Genomic DNA, 15,454 nt, shown 5'->3' on the forward strand with positions numbered 1-15,454 from the left:
CAGGCTGATCAAATGGCCTGGTGGCTCAAAGTGGGGAAAAAACACTAAAAAAGCAACAACAGACAACAGAATTCCCACTGATGTCCCACGTGCCTGGGACTGAAAGGCAGGGAAGCAGCTCAAAAGACACACATCTTCCCAGATCCTCCCATCAGACATTTAAAGCCAAACCTCTGGTAAAAATGTGACACCCCATTTATTGGAAAGTGAGGGTGGACAGAAATCACATCCACCCAGCTGGCAGGAGGAATGGGGGGATAAATCCCACACAGGGCTCCCAAGTTCTGCTTGAGCAGGAGCCTCCAGCCAAGGCTCGAGGAAGGGAAGGGCAGAAGCTTCTCAAGACACCAGCAGGACAAACATTTCTGTTGCCTGCCTTGCCGTAGGACAGAAACATCCCGCTTATGGATCAGGGCCAGGCCTTGGAACAAAGCTGATCCTTGGAATAAATCTTGACTCCTGCTATACACAGGCACGCTTAACTTGATGGCTCTGACTAATCCCCCTGCCCTGGAGATTTCAGGGGATGTCTGGGAGCACAGGCAGAGGCATTTGCAGATGTGGGATGCCACAAACAAGCTCCTGCTCCCTTGTGCAGGAAAAAAACACAGAGTTTTAATGTAACACCAAGGATCTATTTCTAAAGGAAACCAAAACCATGCTGTTTATTTTAGGGGTTTAAATGTTGCCAGGCAAAGTGTTGCGAGTTAGTTACTCCAGGAGCAGGACATTTTTATTTAAGGAATTCCCTTAATCCATTATAAAGCTAGAGCAGCTTCCCGGTATCCAAATCTCTTGGATAACACAGCTCACTCCCAAGATGTTTATTTACCAATAACCATTCCTCTAGGCCAGGCTTACCAGCCAGTATCTTTATCCCCTGGATAAGGCTAAGTCCCCATCTGACAGCCTTATTTCTCTTGGGGAATTACAAAGGCAGGAATTTAGAAACAACATTTTTTGTCTTCAGGACTTGCTCGAAGCAACTTTTTATTTTCCCAGGACGCTGAATGAACCGATTATCAAGAGAATGTCACAAGAATGAACCAAAATGTTCCATCCCCAAGGGCCACACAGCTTTGCAGTGATCAGAGGGAATGCTGATCCCAGACCCAGAAATTCAAGAGAGCTGGGAATTGCTGTCCATAGACTGGCTGGATTGCTCTAGAAATCAACATCACCTATTGGGCAATACTCTTTAAAAAATCAACCAGCATTGTCACCTAGTTATTCCCAGCATGGTGTGACAGGTCTTTTGCAGGATCAACCCAAAGAGGCATTTTATTTTACAAGACTTTTATTCTGTTTCACAGATTTGACTATTACAGCAGTGAAATTATTACAAGTGACTCGTAACATTTAGCTCCAAATAAAAGTAGAAAAACACAAGAAACGATGAAGGAAAGTTAAGTGAGATGTGTGGTAAATGTGTTTTAAGAGCACAGAAAAAGTATATAAAAATACATTAGGATCAAGGATTTTGCAGAGGGGTTTTGGTTCAGTTACAGTTTTGACACCACAGAGTCACAGAAATCACGGAATGGCAGAGGCTGGATGGGACCTCCAGGGTCCACCTGCCCCCCTCCCTGGGCAAGCTGTGGCAGTGCTTGGTCACCCCAGGGTAAAAAAAAGTGTTCCCTCACATTCCCCGTGTTCAGTTTGTGCCTGTTGCCTCTGGAACTGTCAGTGGGTTCCACTGGAATGTGCCTGGCTCATCTTTGCACCCATCCTCCAGGTCTTTTTATACATTAATAAGATCCCCCTGGAGCCTTCTCTGTCCAGACTGAGCAGTCCCAGCTCTCTCAGCCTTTCCTCAGAGGAGGGATGTTCCAGTCCCTTTATTATCTCCATGGCCCTTTGCTGGACTCTGCAGCCTGTCCACGTCTCTCCTGCACTGGGGTGCCCAGAACTGGACACAGCACTCACCTGTGCTGAGGGGAGGAGAAGGAAAACCTTTCCTTGCTCCAGCCTCCCCTCCCAGTGTGTGGAACGTGGGAGTCCTGGTCTGGCCAGTCAAGACAGAGGCAAAGGCAACATTTGGTATCTCCACCTCCTCCATGTCCTGTGTAACAGGTTTCCTGCCTTGTTTAGCAGTGGGCCCACATTTTCCCAATCTTCCTTTTGTATCCTATGTTCTTATAGATGCCTTTCTTCTCATCTTCGACATTTCTGGCTGAATTCCACTCCATTTGGGCTTTAGCTTCCCTAATGTCAGCCCTGGATGCTCAGCCAATGTTTCTGCAGTGGTCCCAGGTTACCCATCCCTGTTTCCACCCATGGCTTCCTCCTTGTGTCTGAGTTTGACTGGGAGTTCTCTGCTCATTCACAGAGCCCTCCTGGCATTTTTGCCTGACTTCCTGCTCACTGGAATGGAACTCTCTTAAGCTTGGGCGACATGATTCTTAAAATATTTACTGGCTTTCTCAGGCCCCTCTTCCCTCCAGGTCTGATCCCACAGGACTCTTCCGAGCAGATCTCTGAAGAGGTCCAAGTCTGCTCTCCTGAAGTCCAGGGCTGAGCTTGCTTTTCCCCCCTCCTTCCTGCCCTCAGGATGCTGAACTCACCATCTCATGATCACTGCAGCCAGAGCTGCCTTTTATCTTCACCCCTCCAGCCCCTGGCTGGTGTGAGGTCAGCAGAGCCCCTCTTTGTTGGCTCATCTGTTACTTGGGGGGAGGAATTTATCATCAATCCACTCAAGGAATCTCCTGGATCGCTCATTCCCTGCTGTGTGTCCCTCCAGCAGATACCAGGAGGGTTGAAGTCCCCCATGAAGATCAGGGTCTGCAAATTCAAACCTGATGCTGCTCCCACCTGTCTGTGGAGGGTCTGATCCTCTTGTTCTCCCTGGCCAGGTGCCTACAGCAGCCACCCACTGTAGGGTCATCTGTCCTGTCCTCTCTTTAACCCCAACCCCTGAGCTCTCAGTTGGCTCCTCATCCATCCCCACACACTCCACACCAAAGAGCCCCCAAAGCCCACCACCAGAAAAGCACATTGAAAACCGTTCATCAGAAAGCTGATAAATCCAAGAGCATATAAAAGGCAAAAATGAAACAGAAAAAGGAAAGGAGGATGTGTGTGTGTGTTTGTGTGTGTGTGTCTATTTTATGGCAAACTTCCAGTCCTTTGGCCACTATAAAGCAAAATCAGTGGATTTCATATAAATTCTCTGTATAAAGGAATGTCTATGAACTGTGTACAGTATGGCCCAGAATAAACATCTCATTATCAGGCTAATAGAGCTCCTCACAGAGGAAAAGAAGGTGCTTACATCATGGTTTCATCTTCCCAGTAGAATACTGTCCGGAATTGGACTAGTGCCCCAAAATACCATTTTAGGAACAACAGGAATTCCTTTAATGGAAAGGAAAAGCAGCGACCCACGGAAGCAGGTGCTGGGCAAGGGCCTCACTGCTGCACAGCTGCTTTAAAGTTCGTGTGGTTGACTGGCAGGGGATGAGCCTCGGTGTTGAACACCCAGTCGTCCAGGGACAGCACGTCATCTTCACAGAACAGAAGATAGAGGTACCTGGAGCCACAGGGCAGGGAGATGGACACAAAGGAAGGTCAGAGGAAGCCCAGGGGGGACCCCAAGCACGCACAAGCAGCAGGACTGTGATGGGGCTGCCATTGCCCACAGCTGTCACGATCTGTGGTGGCACATCTCCCGACCCCCTGGCTCACTCTCCTGCTGGAAATCACCACCCCTGGGGCAAAAGGGGATGGGCATCCACACTCAGCACACCCCCAAATAGAGCTCACACAACCAGCAAAGCAGAGCTGCACCAAGGGGCAGCAGATTCAGGCCACAGTCGTGCCTCCTCTGAGTGCAGGACACGGAGCTGGCAGAGGACAGGGCTGCCTCTTGAACCATCAGAGGCAAATTCAAGGGTGGTCAGCAGTCAGAGCTGCCCACTTAGAGCAGCTCTAAGGCACAGGAAGAGTTCTTGAAGTCCAGCACATGAGCAGGAACCTCGAGAGTGCCAAGGACAGCAGTGGTTCTACAGCAGGAAACTGCAAAAGCTTCAGAGCACCCAAAACCTGCCCAGTTTTCCCCCAGAGCCACAGAATGGTTTGGGTTGGCAGGGACCTTAAAGATCACCTCCTTCCAACCCCCAACCATGGGCAGGGACACCTTCCACTAGATGAGAAGACTTCCCCCTTATTACCAGAGACTTTTTGCAGACCAGAGTGTTGGTGCTGCAGGAGTTACGCTGCTCTGAAAGGCCTCTGTGATTCCAGACTTACTTCAGAGTCTCTGCGAGGAAAAAACTCTGTTGCATGTTGTCGTGGGTCGGGGTTGTGGTGTAAACATCTCTGATGCCAGAAAAGCCAGCTTCTACTCTACAGTGTTTTTCCAGGGCCTGGGAAAGAAAAAGAAACCTCAGTGACACACAGCAGTGTGGAGCAACTCATTAATCATCATCAGCTGCATTACCAGTCAGCTGTACAAATCAAATTCCAGATTTATCATAGCCTCTGTCCCTCACTGAAGAGTGTGGTGATTACTCCAGACTCTGGGAACCAAGGTAGCTCTAATGAAATAGCAAGAGAAGCATCAGCCACCTAAGTTAGTTGATTGATCGACCTTGACACTACACAAACAGCAAACTCAGATCTCCAGAGGCGGCTCAAGGTGTTTGTGGGGCCTCTTTTCCAGGGCAGGCACACAAATGACAGTCCTGCCACTGGAGCAGCCCCTGCCAGGACATGGGGCAGCAGCCAAGGGGCTTGGCATGAGCTGGAAATGGGTGAGGGACTTCCTGGCTGTGAGGTCTTTGCAGAGGGCTTTTACATTAACAGGAGGCTTTGCTGTCTGCAAAAACCTCCACTGCCCTGAGTGACTGTAGCCCAAAAGGAGAAAGGAACATCCACAACAATCAGAGGAGATGCCACACCAAATGGAGCTGTTTTGTGTATTCCTGCCCCACTGCTAATGTAAAATCACAGGGCTGAAAGGGACCTTAAAGATCCTCAATTCCACCCCCCTGCCACGGGCAGGGACACCTTCCACTAAACCAGCTTACTCAGAACCCCATCCAACCTGGCCCTGAACACCCTCCCTAAATGTATCTCAACATCTAAACGACTTCAATTCATTTCTGCCTTTTTTTTTTTTTTAATTTACCGAAGGAAAGATTTTTTTGCAGGAATCTGGCAACCTGTGAGAAAGTCATTACCAGGACTCCTTCAGGCTTACCTTGACCACCTCCCAGCCCCACTGCCTGTACTTGGGGTCGTGGGTGAGCCTCCACAGGTACATGTAGCTCTCCACCACCTCGGGCCGCAGGATGTAGTAGCGCTCGCTCAGCCTGGTGGCCATGGCTTCACTCCCGGCGTCGAAGCGAAAGGCTTCGGGCCCCAGTTTGGTGTCTGCCCAAAATCACACACATGCAGGAGGAGAAAACAAGTCAAGGGACCATCCAGGTGCCTTTTAGGTTGCTCAGGGCTGCCAGCATTGAACTAAGGCTTGGAGGAGCCTTTTCTTGTGGTTCGCTCGCAGCCTCTTTGGGAAAGGAGCCGAGGGGATGATGGGGAAGCTCGACTCAACTTCACTGGGGCTTTATAAATAAAACATGAAGAGTAGCTTGGTCTTTCTGAGTGTCCCTTACATAAGAGGGGTGCTCAGATCTCTTGCAGGCATTAACTAGCACCCAGATCCCTATTTGCAACACCTGTTTGAAAACAGGGAGGCTGCAGAGGTTGCTCATGAGGTTGCCCAGAGAAGCTGTGGCTGCCTCATCCCTGGAAAAGTGTCCAAGGCCAGGCTGGACAGGGCTTGGAGCAACCTGGGCTGGTGGAAGGTGTCCCTGCCTGTGGCAGGGGGTGGAACAGGGTGACATGCACAGACAATTCTGAGCCTGCTGAAATGCCAGCACTGAAACAGTGTGGGCAGCTTTGCTGCTGTCCTTTCTGAGCTGATGGATGTTGCTGAAGGTGAAAATTGGCTCCAGGCACTCACAACCAGAGGGGTTGTTAGTTCACGTGGCTTGTTTTAGCTCTGTAAGTGTTGGGAGAGGGGGGGAGGAGTTATTTCCAAACATCATTTCATGTCAGCTGGAAGTTTACTGGGCAAACATGCTGGACACCAACTGCCAATATGGGCTTGGGGATGTGGGGAAGGTGTGAAACAATCTTTGCAAACAGTTAGTGGAGACAGACTTGTGCCTGACAAGGTCCTGGAAAGCTGCCTCGTTGCCTGCAGCCTCCCAGGAGCTGCAGAGATGCCTGCAAAGAAAGGAGTGGTGTCCAAAACAGCTCCTGCAGGCAGAGAACTGACCCAGTCCTTCATTCCTCACCAGTCCCTGCTCTCTCAGAGCACTGATAACCACTGGATGATGAAACAAATTTTACTGAACTTCTGAAATGAAGAGACTCACTCAGCCTCTGCTCAGACAGCTGGCAAAGGCTGAGCAACTTCCTTTTTTTGGTTCCTACCAGCAGCTGCAGGTCTCCAACACTCCCCTGTTGGGCTTCTCAGCTGCTCTGCTCCGTGCAGTGGGATGCTTTGCAATTAATCTCTGTTAACCTTCCCTTCTTGTCTACAAAGGGATGCGAAAGGACAGACTCAAACTACGGTCCTGTTGGGAAAAGGCTGGTTCTGTGACTGGGAGGCAGGACTAGGATTCAGCCCTGGGTTCTTTTCCCAGCTCTGCCACAGGAGCTGTGACATCTGCCTGCCCCTCTGCTCCAGCTGCCTGCTGTGTGAAACATATTGCTGCCTCCTCTAGATACCCCACGTGAAAAACCACACACAGGGGTGCAGATGCTGCTGAAGCATGAAATACCCCACTGCAAACCCCTGCCACACAGCCCTGAGTCTCCTGAGGCCGTGGGTGATCCCTCGCTGACACGGATTTACCTGAGCGCGCGTAGGACTCGTGACAGGTGTTTGTGATTTCTGCAGCCAGGTCCATGTGTCTCTGCCTCCTCTCCTCCCCAGCCCCTTCAGCTCCAAGTGCAATCATGCCCCCGGAGAAACAAGCCAAGTGGCCCATTTTGTGGTCCAAGATGCCTCCCCTCCATTCAGCGATGTAGGTCAGTCCTCCAGCAGACTTTTTGACCAAATGCTTTTCTATTGCCTAAAGGGACGAAAATCAGGGCTTCAGGACACTCAGTGGACAGTAAGTAAAACTTAACTCACTAAGTATTTCAAGACACAGCAGTGAATGCCAAGGAAACCCAAAGGCCCAAGACATTCTGGAGATCTGAAACCTTCTCGTGAAAAACACCCCCCCCACCAAAAAAATACAGAGCAGCAACCTGCTCCTTACCTCGAGTGCATCGTCGTACATCTTCTTAGCTTCCAAGTCTTTCTTGTCTGACATCAGCCAAGATTTGATGAGATATTCATAAAAGCTGTCCCCAAGCCCCCCGATGGAGACGTGGTCTGTAGTGGGAAAGCCAGAAAAGAACCTCAGGGTTCACGACACACAGCGAGCAGTTGCTTTACAAAGGGGAAACAACCACGTCCTATTTAATGCCCTTGTTCTCTCCTTCCTCTTCCCAGTTTTCCTGGGGAGAGCTTGCAGCGTTTCTTTTTCAAAGGGGAAGAAAGGTGGAAAGTGCAATCAGAAGAAAAATGTCCTGTCATTGTACAGGGCATTAATATCCCTCACCAAAAGCATTCAGAGGTCTTATTTTACAAGTTATTTATACTGCAACCTGAAGATGCTTCCTGTTTATGAAGTGATCATCATAAATCCCACCCTCATAAACCGAGAGCAGTGTCGTGTGTGTGTGGGGGTTGTTGATAGATCTCCATGTATATGAAGCCCCTGGGAGCTGTCTCCCTGCCTCAGGAAAAGGGAGAATGTGTGTTCTGTCCCACAGAGCTGCCAGCAAGGGGCTGCTGGAGGGACTTCTCCGTCGTGCCATTTGTATTCCGGGCTCACGGTGGGACGCCGTGCCCTGGGGAAGGCTGGGGTTGCTGGCGGTATTAAAATGATAAAGTCAGGTACAGGGATGTGCACTGAATATTTCCCTCAGCAGAAATCAGATTTCCAAGGCTATCTGCTCAGAGAACACCCTGCCCTGAGCTGACAGGAGGGATGCTGAAGGATTGCAGTGCGAAACGGGCTCGACAGCTTGCAGGTTTCTGCCCAGGGGGGAACTGCTGGGTGGATTTATGGCTTTAAACTCTACCACGGTGGGGAGGGAAGAAGAGCAGCGTTCACTCTTCAAGCAGCCAAGCAAGGAGAGCAAGACAAATTACCCACCGTGGATTAAGCAACCCCTGTTAATGAAGAGTGTCCAGCCCTGGGTCTGCACCATCCTGGTTTCCAAGGGAAGCAGATGCAGCAGGTGTTTGGAGTTGAATGTTCAGGTTTTTGTTTCTCCTTTGCCTCGTACAAATACGAAGTCCCGAGGCTTATTCTAAATGCTAAATCCTACCGGCAGAAGAAATCAACAGCCGTGCATTTTCCTGACCTGAAGAGCAAACATCCCTGATACACTGTGTCCAATGATCCACGGAATAATCCACAGCAAAACAATGGGATTAGATGCATGAATTCAGTGGGAAAAAAAAAAAAGCTAAAGAGAGGACAGACTATTTGCAAACAGCGGCTGCACAGCCTGTCTTTAAAGAGCAGCTCTGTGATCCTAAGTGTGTCATTCATAAAATCACCAAAGCAGGAGCTCTGGTACATAATTGCTTTCCATATGGCATCAGCTTTGCCAGCGTTTGCCTCCCAGGCACTCTGCATAAACAAATCTCCTCTTTCAGCAGGGGACTGGGCTTTAATTTTCTAAAGGTAACAACTGCACTCAGAAGAGGTACAGCAGAGCCTCTTCATTTGGAAGATCTGCTCATCCAACCAGGTCAGAGATGCACCTTTTAAGAAAATCACAGCAATTTCAAGAAAAACAGCTTCCTGCAAAGAGCTTTAATGGCAAGAGAGAAGATGAGAGCTTGGCACCTACAGGGAACAGGCTGCAGCTGCTCCCTGCTTTGGTCCTCCTCTGTTTCTCACCAGCAGTATTGGAGATGCAGCAGGGGCTGATCAGTCTTTTCCCTCCTTGGAATAGGGATTGAGATCACAGGGTCATCTGATGAGCCACTGCCACAAAGAGCCTGTGCCATGGGCTGAAAGTCTGTCTGGGAGTCAGGTTATTTCCAGGCCTTGGCATAAATCTGCCTATCCCTGAACAAGTAATCAGAGGCCACTTTTAATATGCTCTGAAAACCAGTAAAAGGCCTCTCTTTACGTCAGTAAGGGGTGGGAGCAGGTCAGGACAATGAAGTGAAATCTGCAGGCATAAACCAGAATTAAATCAGTGGCAGAAGAGATGAGTGCTGGGTATCCAGCTGAGAATCGTCCCCACCTGGGTTAAGAGCACAGCTCCTCAGTTTCCCAAAGACTGTAATGATCAGTTATGGCAAAGCCAGGCACTTCTCCTCCTCTCAGCACCACCAAACAGGCAGAACTAATGCTGGTGTCTGATGAAACGTGCAGCGTGGAATTGGGAGCTGCCAGTGGGAATAACCTAAAGGAAATGGGATCTCAGGGTACAGCAGGGGACGGGAGATGAGCTTCTCAAGTGGAACACAGAACAACAACTCTGCAGAGACAAATGCAGAGGGGAAGCTGAACTGCTTACAAAGGGATGGGATAACTCTGAAGATCAATTTCTGGGTTGAACAGAAACCTGTTTTCTTTCCCGATGGCCCCAAAGGGCAGCTCTGGTTTAATGGGATAACTGTGACCATCCAAGACACTTTGCTGGGACACCTGTCAGTCACCATTAGAGGTGCTGATGTGGCAGCTGAAGGTCAGGGATTGCTCACAGCCAGAGCTCTGTCCCTGCCTCAGCCACACAGTTGCCTGTCAGGTACCATCAGAGCCATTAATACAGTTGGAAAGGTCTGGAGTGATCCAGCTGAACAAACAGCGCAGCGAGACACGGAGACACCAGGTAATGCAAGGACTCAAAGCAACCTGCCCAGGCAATAAATGTAATCCACTGACAGGTTCAAAACAGCTTCTGCACGAAGAGGCTTTTCATTCCTTTGACAGAGGAACACGAAATCCAGCAACCAAAACAAGCAAATCAATAACAGAGCAGAAGGTTGAGGTCAGAGCAGCAGAAGCAGCATCTCCTGTTCCTACCAGAGGGCAAACTTGGGTGACCCAAGAAGAGGGTTACAGTCTCTTCTCTGGGTAAGGAAGGGGCTGTGTGTGTAAAGCAGGGAAGGAAATGACCTTTCCCTGGGCACACTGCTTCTAATATTTCCTTGCTCTTTTCTAGCCCTTTTCCTTGTTAATGCTCCCCTTTCATACCGGGGTAGTACCTACTTAATGCCCACACCTCCTGTGCTGGGCTCTCAGCAAGAGGAAAGAAAACATTCCTGTCTCATCCTTCTCGCACCAAATCGCACGATGCAGAGGTACCATGGTAACAGGAGCAGGAGTGCACACAGGAGAATGCAGCCCCGGATCCGAGGGGGAATCCAAGGCTCTAACAAGCCCTCTGCCTCTCCAGGTGGTTCCTTACTTGCTGCAGCACATTCCAGAGGCAAATCTCACAGTGCTTCTGCTCAGCCTTCCCATGCAGCCCCCGAGCAGGTCCACGGGCTCCGTGCTGGCTGCAGGATGAGGTCTTAAAGAGATGTGCTGATTTCTAATATCTGTGTGATGGACCATGTACCATTATCCTCCCTCGTGCAAGAAAGGCCCTAATTCTCTCTGGAGGTGAGACACTCAGCTGGAAACAAGGCTGATGGAATAAGTGTACAATTACTATATTGCATCTTACAAATCGGGCTGTATTATCCAATCACGTGTATAACAGGCTGCCTGACAAGACATTTTCTTGGCTTGCTGCTCTGACAGTTGCTGCTGCTTGCTGAAGAAAAATGGAAAGACTGAAACGCTGCAGGCAGGGCTGAGCACACAGAGATACCTACGCTGCACCCAGTTCCCTGTCACCGGGCTGAGGAAGTTGGGATAAAGGCCCTGGGGCTTCTCCACTCTGTTGAGGACTCTGCGGATGTTCATCACCTAGGAGAGATGAGAGACAGAATGGTGTTACTGCTCTGCTGACAGAGCTGGAGGCTTGCACTGTCAACCACGGTCTCTGATTCCTCAGTGCTGATCCCTCCTGGACAAGCACAGCTGCCTGGAACGCTGGGATCAGGCACAGCCCAGCGACACGGCTCTCTGGGACCGAGGAGCCTCTGGGCTGGGCGACTCAGCCCAATCTTTATCCAGCTCTGGGGGATTTTGGAAATGATTCTGAAAACCCTGCAAGGCCCCAGTTCAGCAGGCAGTGGAAGCAGCTCACTAACATGGTCCAGAAGCAATCCCAGGGAGACCTTCCAATACCTAAGGAGGCTGCAAGAAAGCTGAGAGGGGCTTTTCACAAGGGCATGGAGTGATAGGAAAAGGGGGAATGGCCTTAAGCTGAAGGAGGTCAGGTTTAGATTAGGTATTAGGAAGAATTCCTCCCTGTGAGGGTAGGGAGGCCCTGGCACAGGTTTGCCCAGAGGAGCTGTGGCTACCCCTGGATCCCTGAAGTGTCCAAGGCCAGGTTGGATGGGGCTTGGAGCAACCTGGGCTAGTGGAAGGTGTCCCTGCCCATGGCAGGGGGTGGAACTGGATGATCTTTAGGGGTACCCTGCCAACCCAAACCATTCCATGACTCTGTGATTCTATGACTTGGGATCTGGGTGGAAATGTGAAACGTGAGAGATGTGGAGGGCGATTTTTTCCACGATCCAAAGGGAAAGGAGTGGCAGGGACGAGTGACTCACACAGTACTAAAATTCACCACGTGGTCACTTAGCATGATGAATTGGGGCCTTTAATTTCAACGACAGGCAGCTCCTTTAATACCCCCCAGAACAGCCACACTTCCTCTCTAAACCCTCCCCTTGGTTTCACCCCCATTAAATCCAACAGGCCTTTCCCATAAGGGACCCAGTTAAATGCTGTGCAGCATAAATATTCTATTATAACCTACAGAGCAGCTAATACCCTCTAAACCTTTTATAAAATTAGACAATTTGTACGCCCAAAGACGGCTACAGAACTTAAGTCGGCGCTTCCAAGTAAGTCGTCAGGCTGCATAATATTTACTGAAGTTTAGGAGCCTGGCATATTAATGACATGTTTGAATAAAAGACACAGATGGACTTTATTCTTCCTAAAATCACCCGAGTCCCAAGCCGCGAGTTAATGAGTTGATCGGTGCCTCTGAAGTAATTTCCCACAGGATGGGCTGTTTGAGCCCACATCATCCTACGTTTCGCCTCTCAGAGGGTGTCAGGATGAATGTGATATATTTTCTGTGCACACATCAGCCCAGGAGAGTCCATTAGAAAGGTTTTGCCCTTTTCCCTCCATGGGCTTAGGAGGAGAAGAGGAAAACATATTAGGCTGGGGACAGAGGCTTGACCCTGGCTCAAAATGCCACGGTTTGAGACTGGAATGTAGATGCAATTCTAGTTTTTAGCAGTGCATCTCCTTGCCCTTGTGTTGTCAGTGCTCATCTCTCCTCACACAACTCCCCTCCCTTCATTCCCTTCACACACATTTTCTTTTCAGACCACTGTTCCCTTTACTGGCCTTTTCTCAGCTCCCCCCTTCCTCTGAGCGATTTGTCATTATCCCTGTCCTCAGGAATCTCTAGCTTGTCTCTTTAGTTCAAATCACCAGTCTTCCCTCATCTTCCTTACTGAGTTGCCTGGGTTTCTTTCCCTTCACCCTCTGCTTTTCTCTCCCGCTCACCCCTGACATTCCTCTTGCTCACCCCACCCTTCCTGCTGTCCACACACTCCACCCTAATCTCCACTTTGCTCTCCCAGCTTCCTCCTCCTTCTTTCTTCCTGTCTTTCCTTCAGATTCTCTCCTTGTTTCACAGCTGACAGACCCTGCACTGGACATACCCTGGAAAAGCATCATTTTGAGGGTGTTTTTTTTGGCAATCCTGTAACCACTGCCTGTTTTCACCCTGCTCTGGGACTTGGGACAAGCCCCATTTCCCTTGGGCTCACGGGGGCAGCCTGGATTCTAACTGGAGCAATTTGTCTCCCTCAGAGATGGTTCCTGAGGGATGTGCAGCTAAAGCTGATGAGTCGCTGGTATTTATTAAGATGTTCTCACATGCACTACAAGATCAGTTGTGGAATAAAAAAGGCACAAGGTAACGTGTAACATTAATAGATTCTCAGTTGAAGTTACACAAAGGGATGCAGCATGTCGACTGTCAGGCCTTTTCCTGAACAAAATAACCTCTGTAGAAATCCTGCTGGCTGGAGCACAACATTTAATGCCTGTTCAGAGCAAAAAGCTCTGCAAGTACAAGGCACTGCTGTTGGGACATCAGAATTAACAATTCCCTGTGCAGTCTGCATCCACTTGATGGTTTAATTTTGGCTGTGCCCTTGTCTGAGTAGAACTGCTACAACGTCACACACACGGGGGAGAAACATCCCAGAATTATGAAGAGACCAATTCACTACAGACCAAGGTGGGAAGCACTTGCCTTTTCTGCAAACACCGGGCTTGCCAGAGAGCTCGGAGAGGTGCAGGAATTCTAAGTGCAAGGTACCAAATTCTGCCAAGATGCTGCTTCCAGCTGATGCCCAGCCCCAGCTCCAGCTCATGCCGCTGCAAGGAGAGAAAAAGGAGCCTTCATTGCCAGGAAAACACAGGCAAAGCCTGAGGTTCCCCTTGCCCCAGGGCAGATCTCCCTTTGCTGTGTCCCTGTGCTGCACACCAGGTCTCAGCAGGGGCCATGGGAAGGCCACACACGGATTTTCAGGACTCTCACAAGGAACAGTTCCAGTGGGATGGAGCAGTAGTTTTACAGAGGATTGTTCAGAATTGGGCTAACACACATACTGGGAAAACACATTTTTTGTGGGAGAGAAATCCCTCCCAAATGGATCAGCACTGACACCTGCCCTACACCACGAGACATTTTGGGATAAAAGATGTCTGTAAGTAGTCTTAGGTCGAACTCTCACATCTCAAATGTCCTGATGTTTTATGGAGAATCCAGACAGTCCCTAGGCACCTTGTCTCAAGGAGACCTCACAGTCTCTGTGTACGTGGCACTGACATTCCCAGTGTGTTATGCAGGGGGATAAAGCACAGGGTGACATCAGGGATAGGGGAAAGGTGCCATTGGGAACACCTGACTGCAAGGAAAAGCCATAGGGAATCTTAACAGGACAAATCTGACTCTGAGAACATCCCACTGGTGCTCATCTCACGTGCTTTGCAGGAACAGGAGGGCAGCAGAGCACTACAGAAGGTGGCAAACCCTGTGTGAAGAAAGCCAGTTACATAAAGTGCCTTTGCCCCTGTGTTTGATGTACTGGGATCCCCTCTCAGGTTCTGTTTGACTTCCCTCACTGCCAAATCCAGGCAAAGACAGAGATCAGCACTGAAGCGAAGCAAGGGATCGATTTTTGGGGGATGAGGAGGGCAACAATTCTCCCTCCAACCTTACAGAAAACTACCCAAAGGACATAGATCTACTTTTACATTCGGCCACTTCCTCCTCGTACCCCACTGCTCCAGGTCACAGCTCCGTGCCCCTCTGGAACCTACTCAGATGTGGCAGTGTCATCCTTAAGAATATAGGGTTGTATATTAAGGAGCTCAAGCCCTGGTCCCAAACCAGCCTCTGCAGGTGTTGGCCCGGGAGAGTTTGGCTGAGCCACCTCAGACGTGACACAGCTTCGATTTTCCATCCCTTTGCAGTCAATCCCGGGTAGGTGACAGGTTTCCAGGGATGGGGGTGGGGGTGACACTAGATGGCGCCTGGAAGCTTGGCTGGGAGAAGAGAAGGGCTTGTTGTTTACAGGAGGCGAAGAAAACTAATGATCCTTCCGAGGAGGAGGGAAAAAAATAAAAAGAAGAAAAAAAAAAAAAAAAAAAAGAAGTTTCCCTCCATGTGATATACGGAAAACCATTCCAGGTCCAGGGCTGTTTGTTTCGCCTCCAGACAAAAAGAGCCATTAGATAAGCAATATGTTCACGCTGTTTCAAATTGCTCAGTCACTGCCAAACGTCAGCCTGCCCTGCAAAATGTCAGGAGGCTGCAGCACCACTTTTCATTTGGAAACGCCGAGTGCAGCTCAAATGGGCACCCCAATAACATCGAGGGCTTTATGGCACAAATGTCCCTGCACGGGCAAGGAGGTCCCGCAGTCTGACCAGGTGAGTGTGGAATTAAAGGCACAGTGGCCGTATCTGCTGCTCCTGGCCCTGGGCTGGGTGAGCTGAGCAACCCCACAGTGTTCTCACACCTATAAAGAGTCAATTACTTTTCCTTTATTTACTGCACCGAGGGGACGTTGTAACCAATACGATCTCACAAACAGGAACTGCCTGCCCAGCCAGCTCAGATCAGCAGTGCTGGGAGCAGCCAAAGGGGGCTGTGTTTGTTGTGACAGCAGCTATGTGGGGTCACAGGGGCCGGCACAACCCTCTCCCAG

At 49.8% G+C, this 15,454-nt stretch overlaps 1 protein-coding gene across 1 annotated transcript in view; it reads right to left on the reverse strand.

The window, feature by feature from the left end:
• Window positions 1-1,279: 1,279 nt before the first annotated feature.
• The window catches only part of MAN1C1 (mannosidase alpha class 1C member 1), a 62,525-nt gene continuing 48,350 nt past the window's right edge, over window positions 1,280-15,454 (reverse strand). The window contains exons 7-14 of the mRNA XM_050326255.1: window positions 13,507-13,616; window positions 11,859-11,872; window positions 10,913-11,006; window positions 7,278-7,393; window positions 6,866-7,085; window positions 5,204-5,376; window positions 4,252-4,367; window positions 1,280-3,532 (exon numbers count right to left, since the gene is read on the reverse strand). Coding sequence (XP_050182212.1) covers window positions 3,412-3,532; window positions 4,252-4,367; window positions 5,204-5,376; window positions 6,866-7,085; window positions 7,278-7,393; window positions 10,913-11,006; window positions 11,859-11,872; window positions 13,507-13,616 — 964 coding nt within the window. The 3' untranslated portion in view covers window positions 1,280-3,411. The remainder of the gene's footprint in view (window positions 3,533-4,251; window positions 4,368-5,203; window positions 5,377-6,865; window positions 7,086-7,277; window positions 7,394-10,912; window positions 11,007-11,858; window positions 11,873-13,506; window positions 13,617-15,454) is intronic.

This window comes from Myiozetetes cayanensis, unplaced genomic scaffold, assembly GCF_022539395.1.
Source record: "Myiozetetes cayanensis isolate MyiCay16 unplaced genomic scaffold, myiCay2020 scf31, whole genome shotgun sequence".
Taxonomy (NCBI): domain Eukaryota; kingdom Metazoa; phylum Chordata; class Aves; order Passeriformes; family Tyrannidae; genus Myiozetetes; species Myiozetetes cayanensis.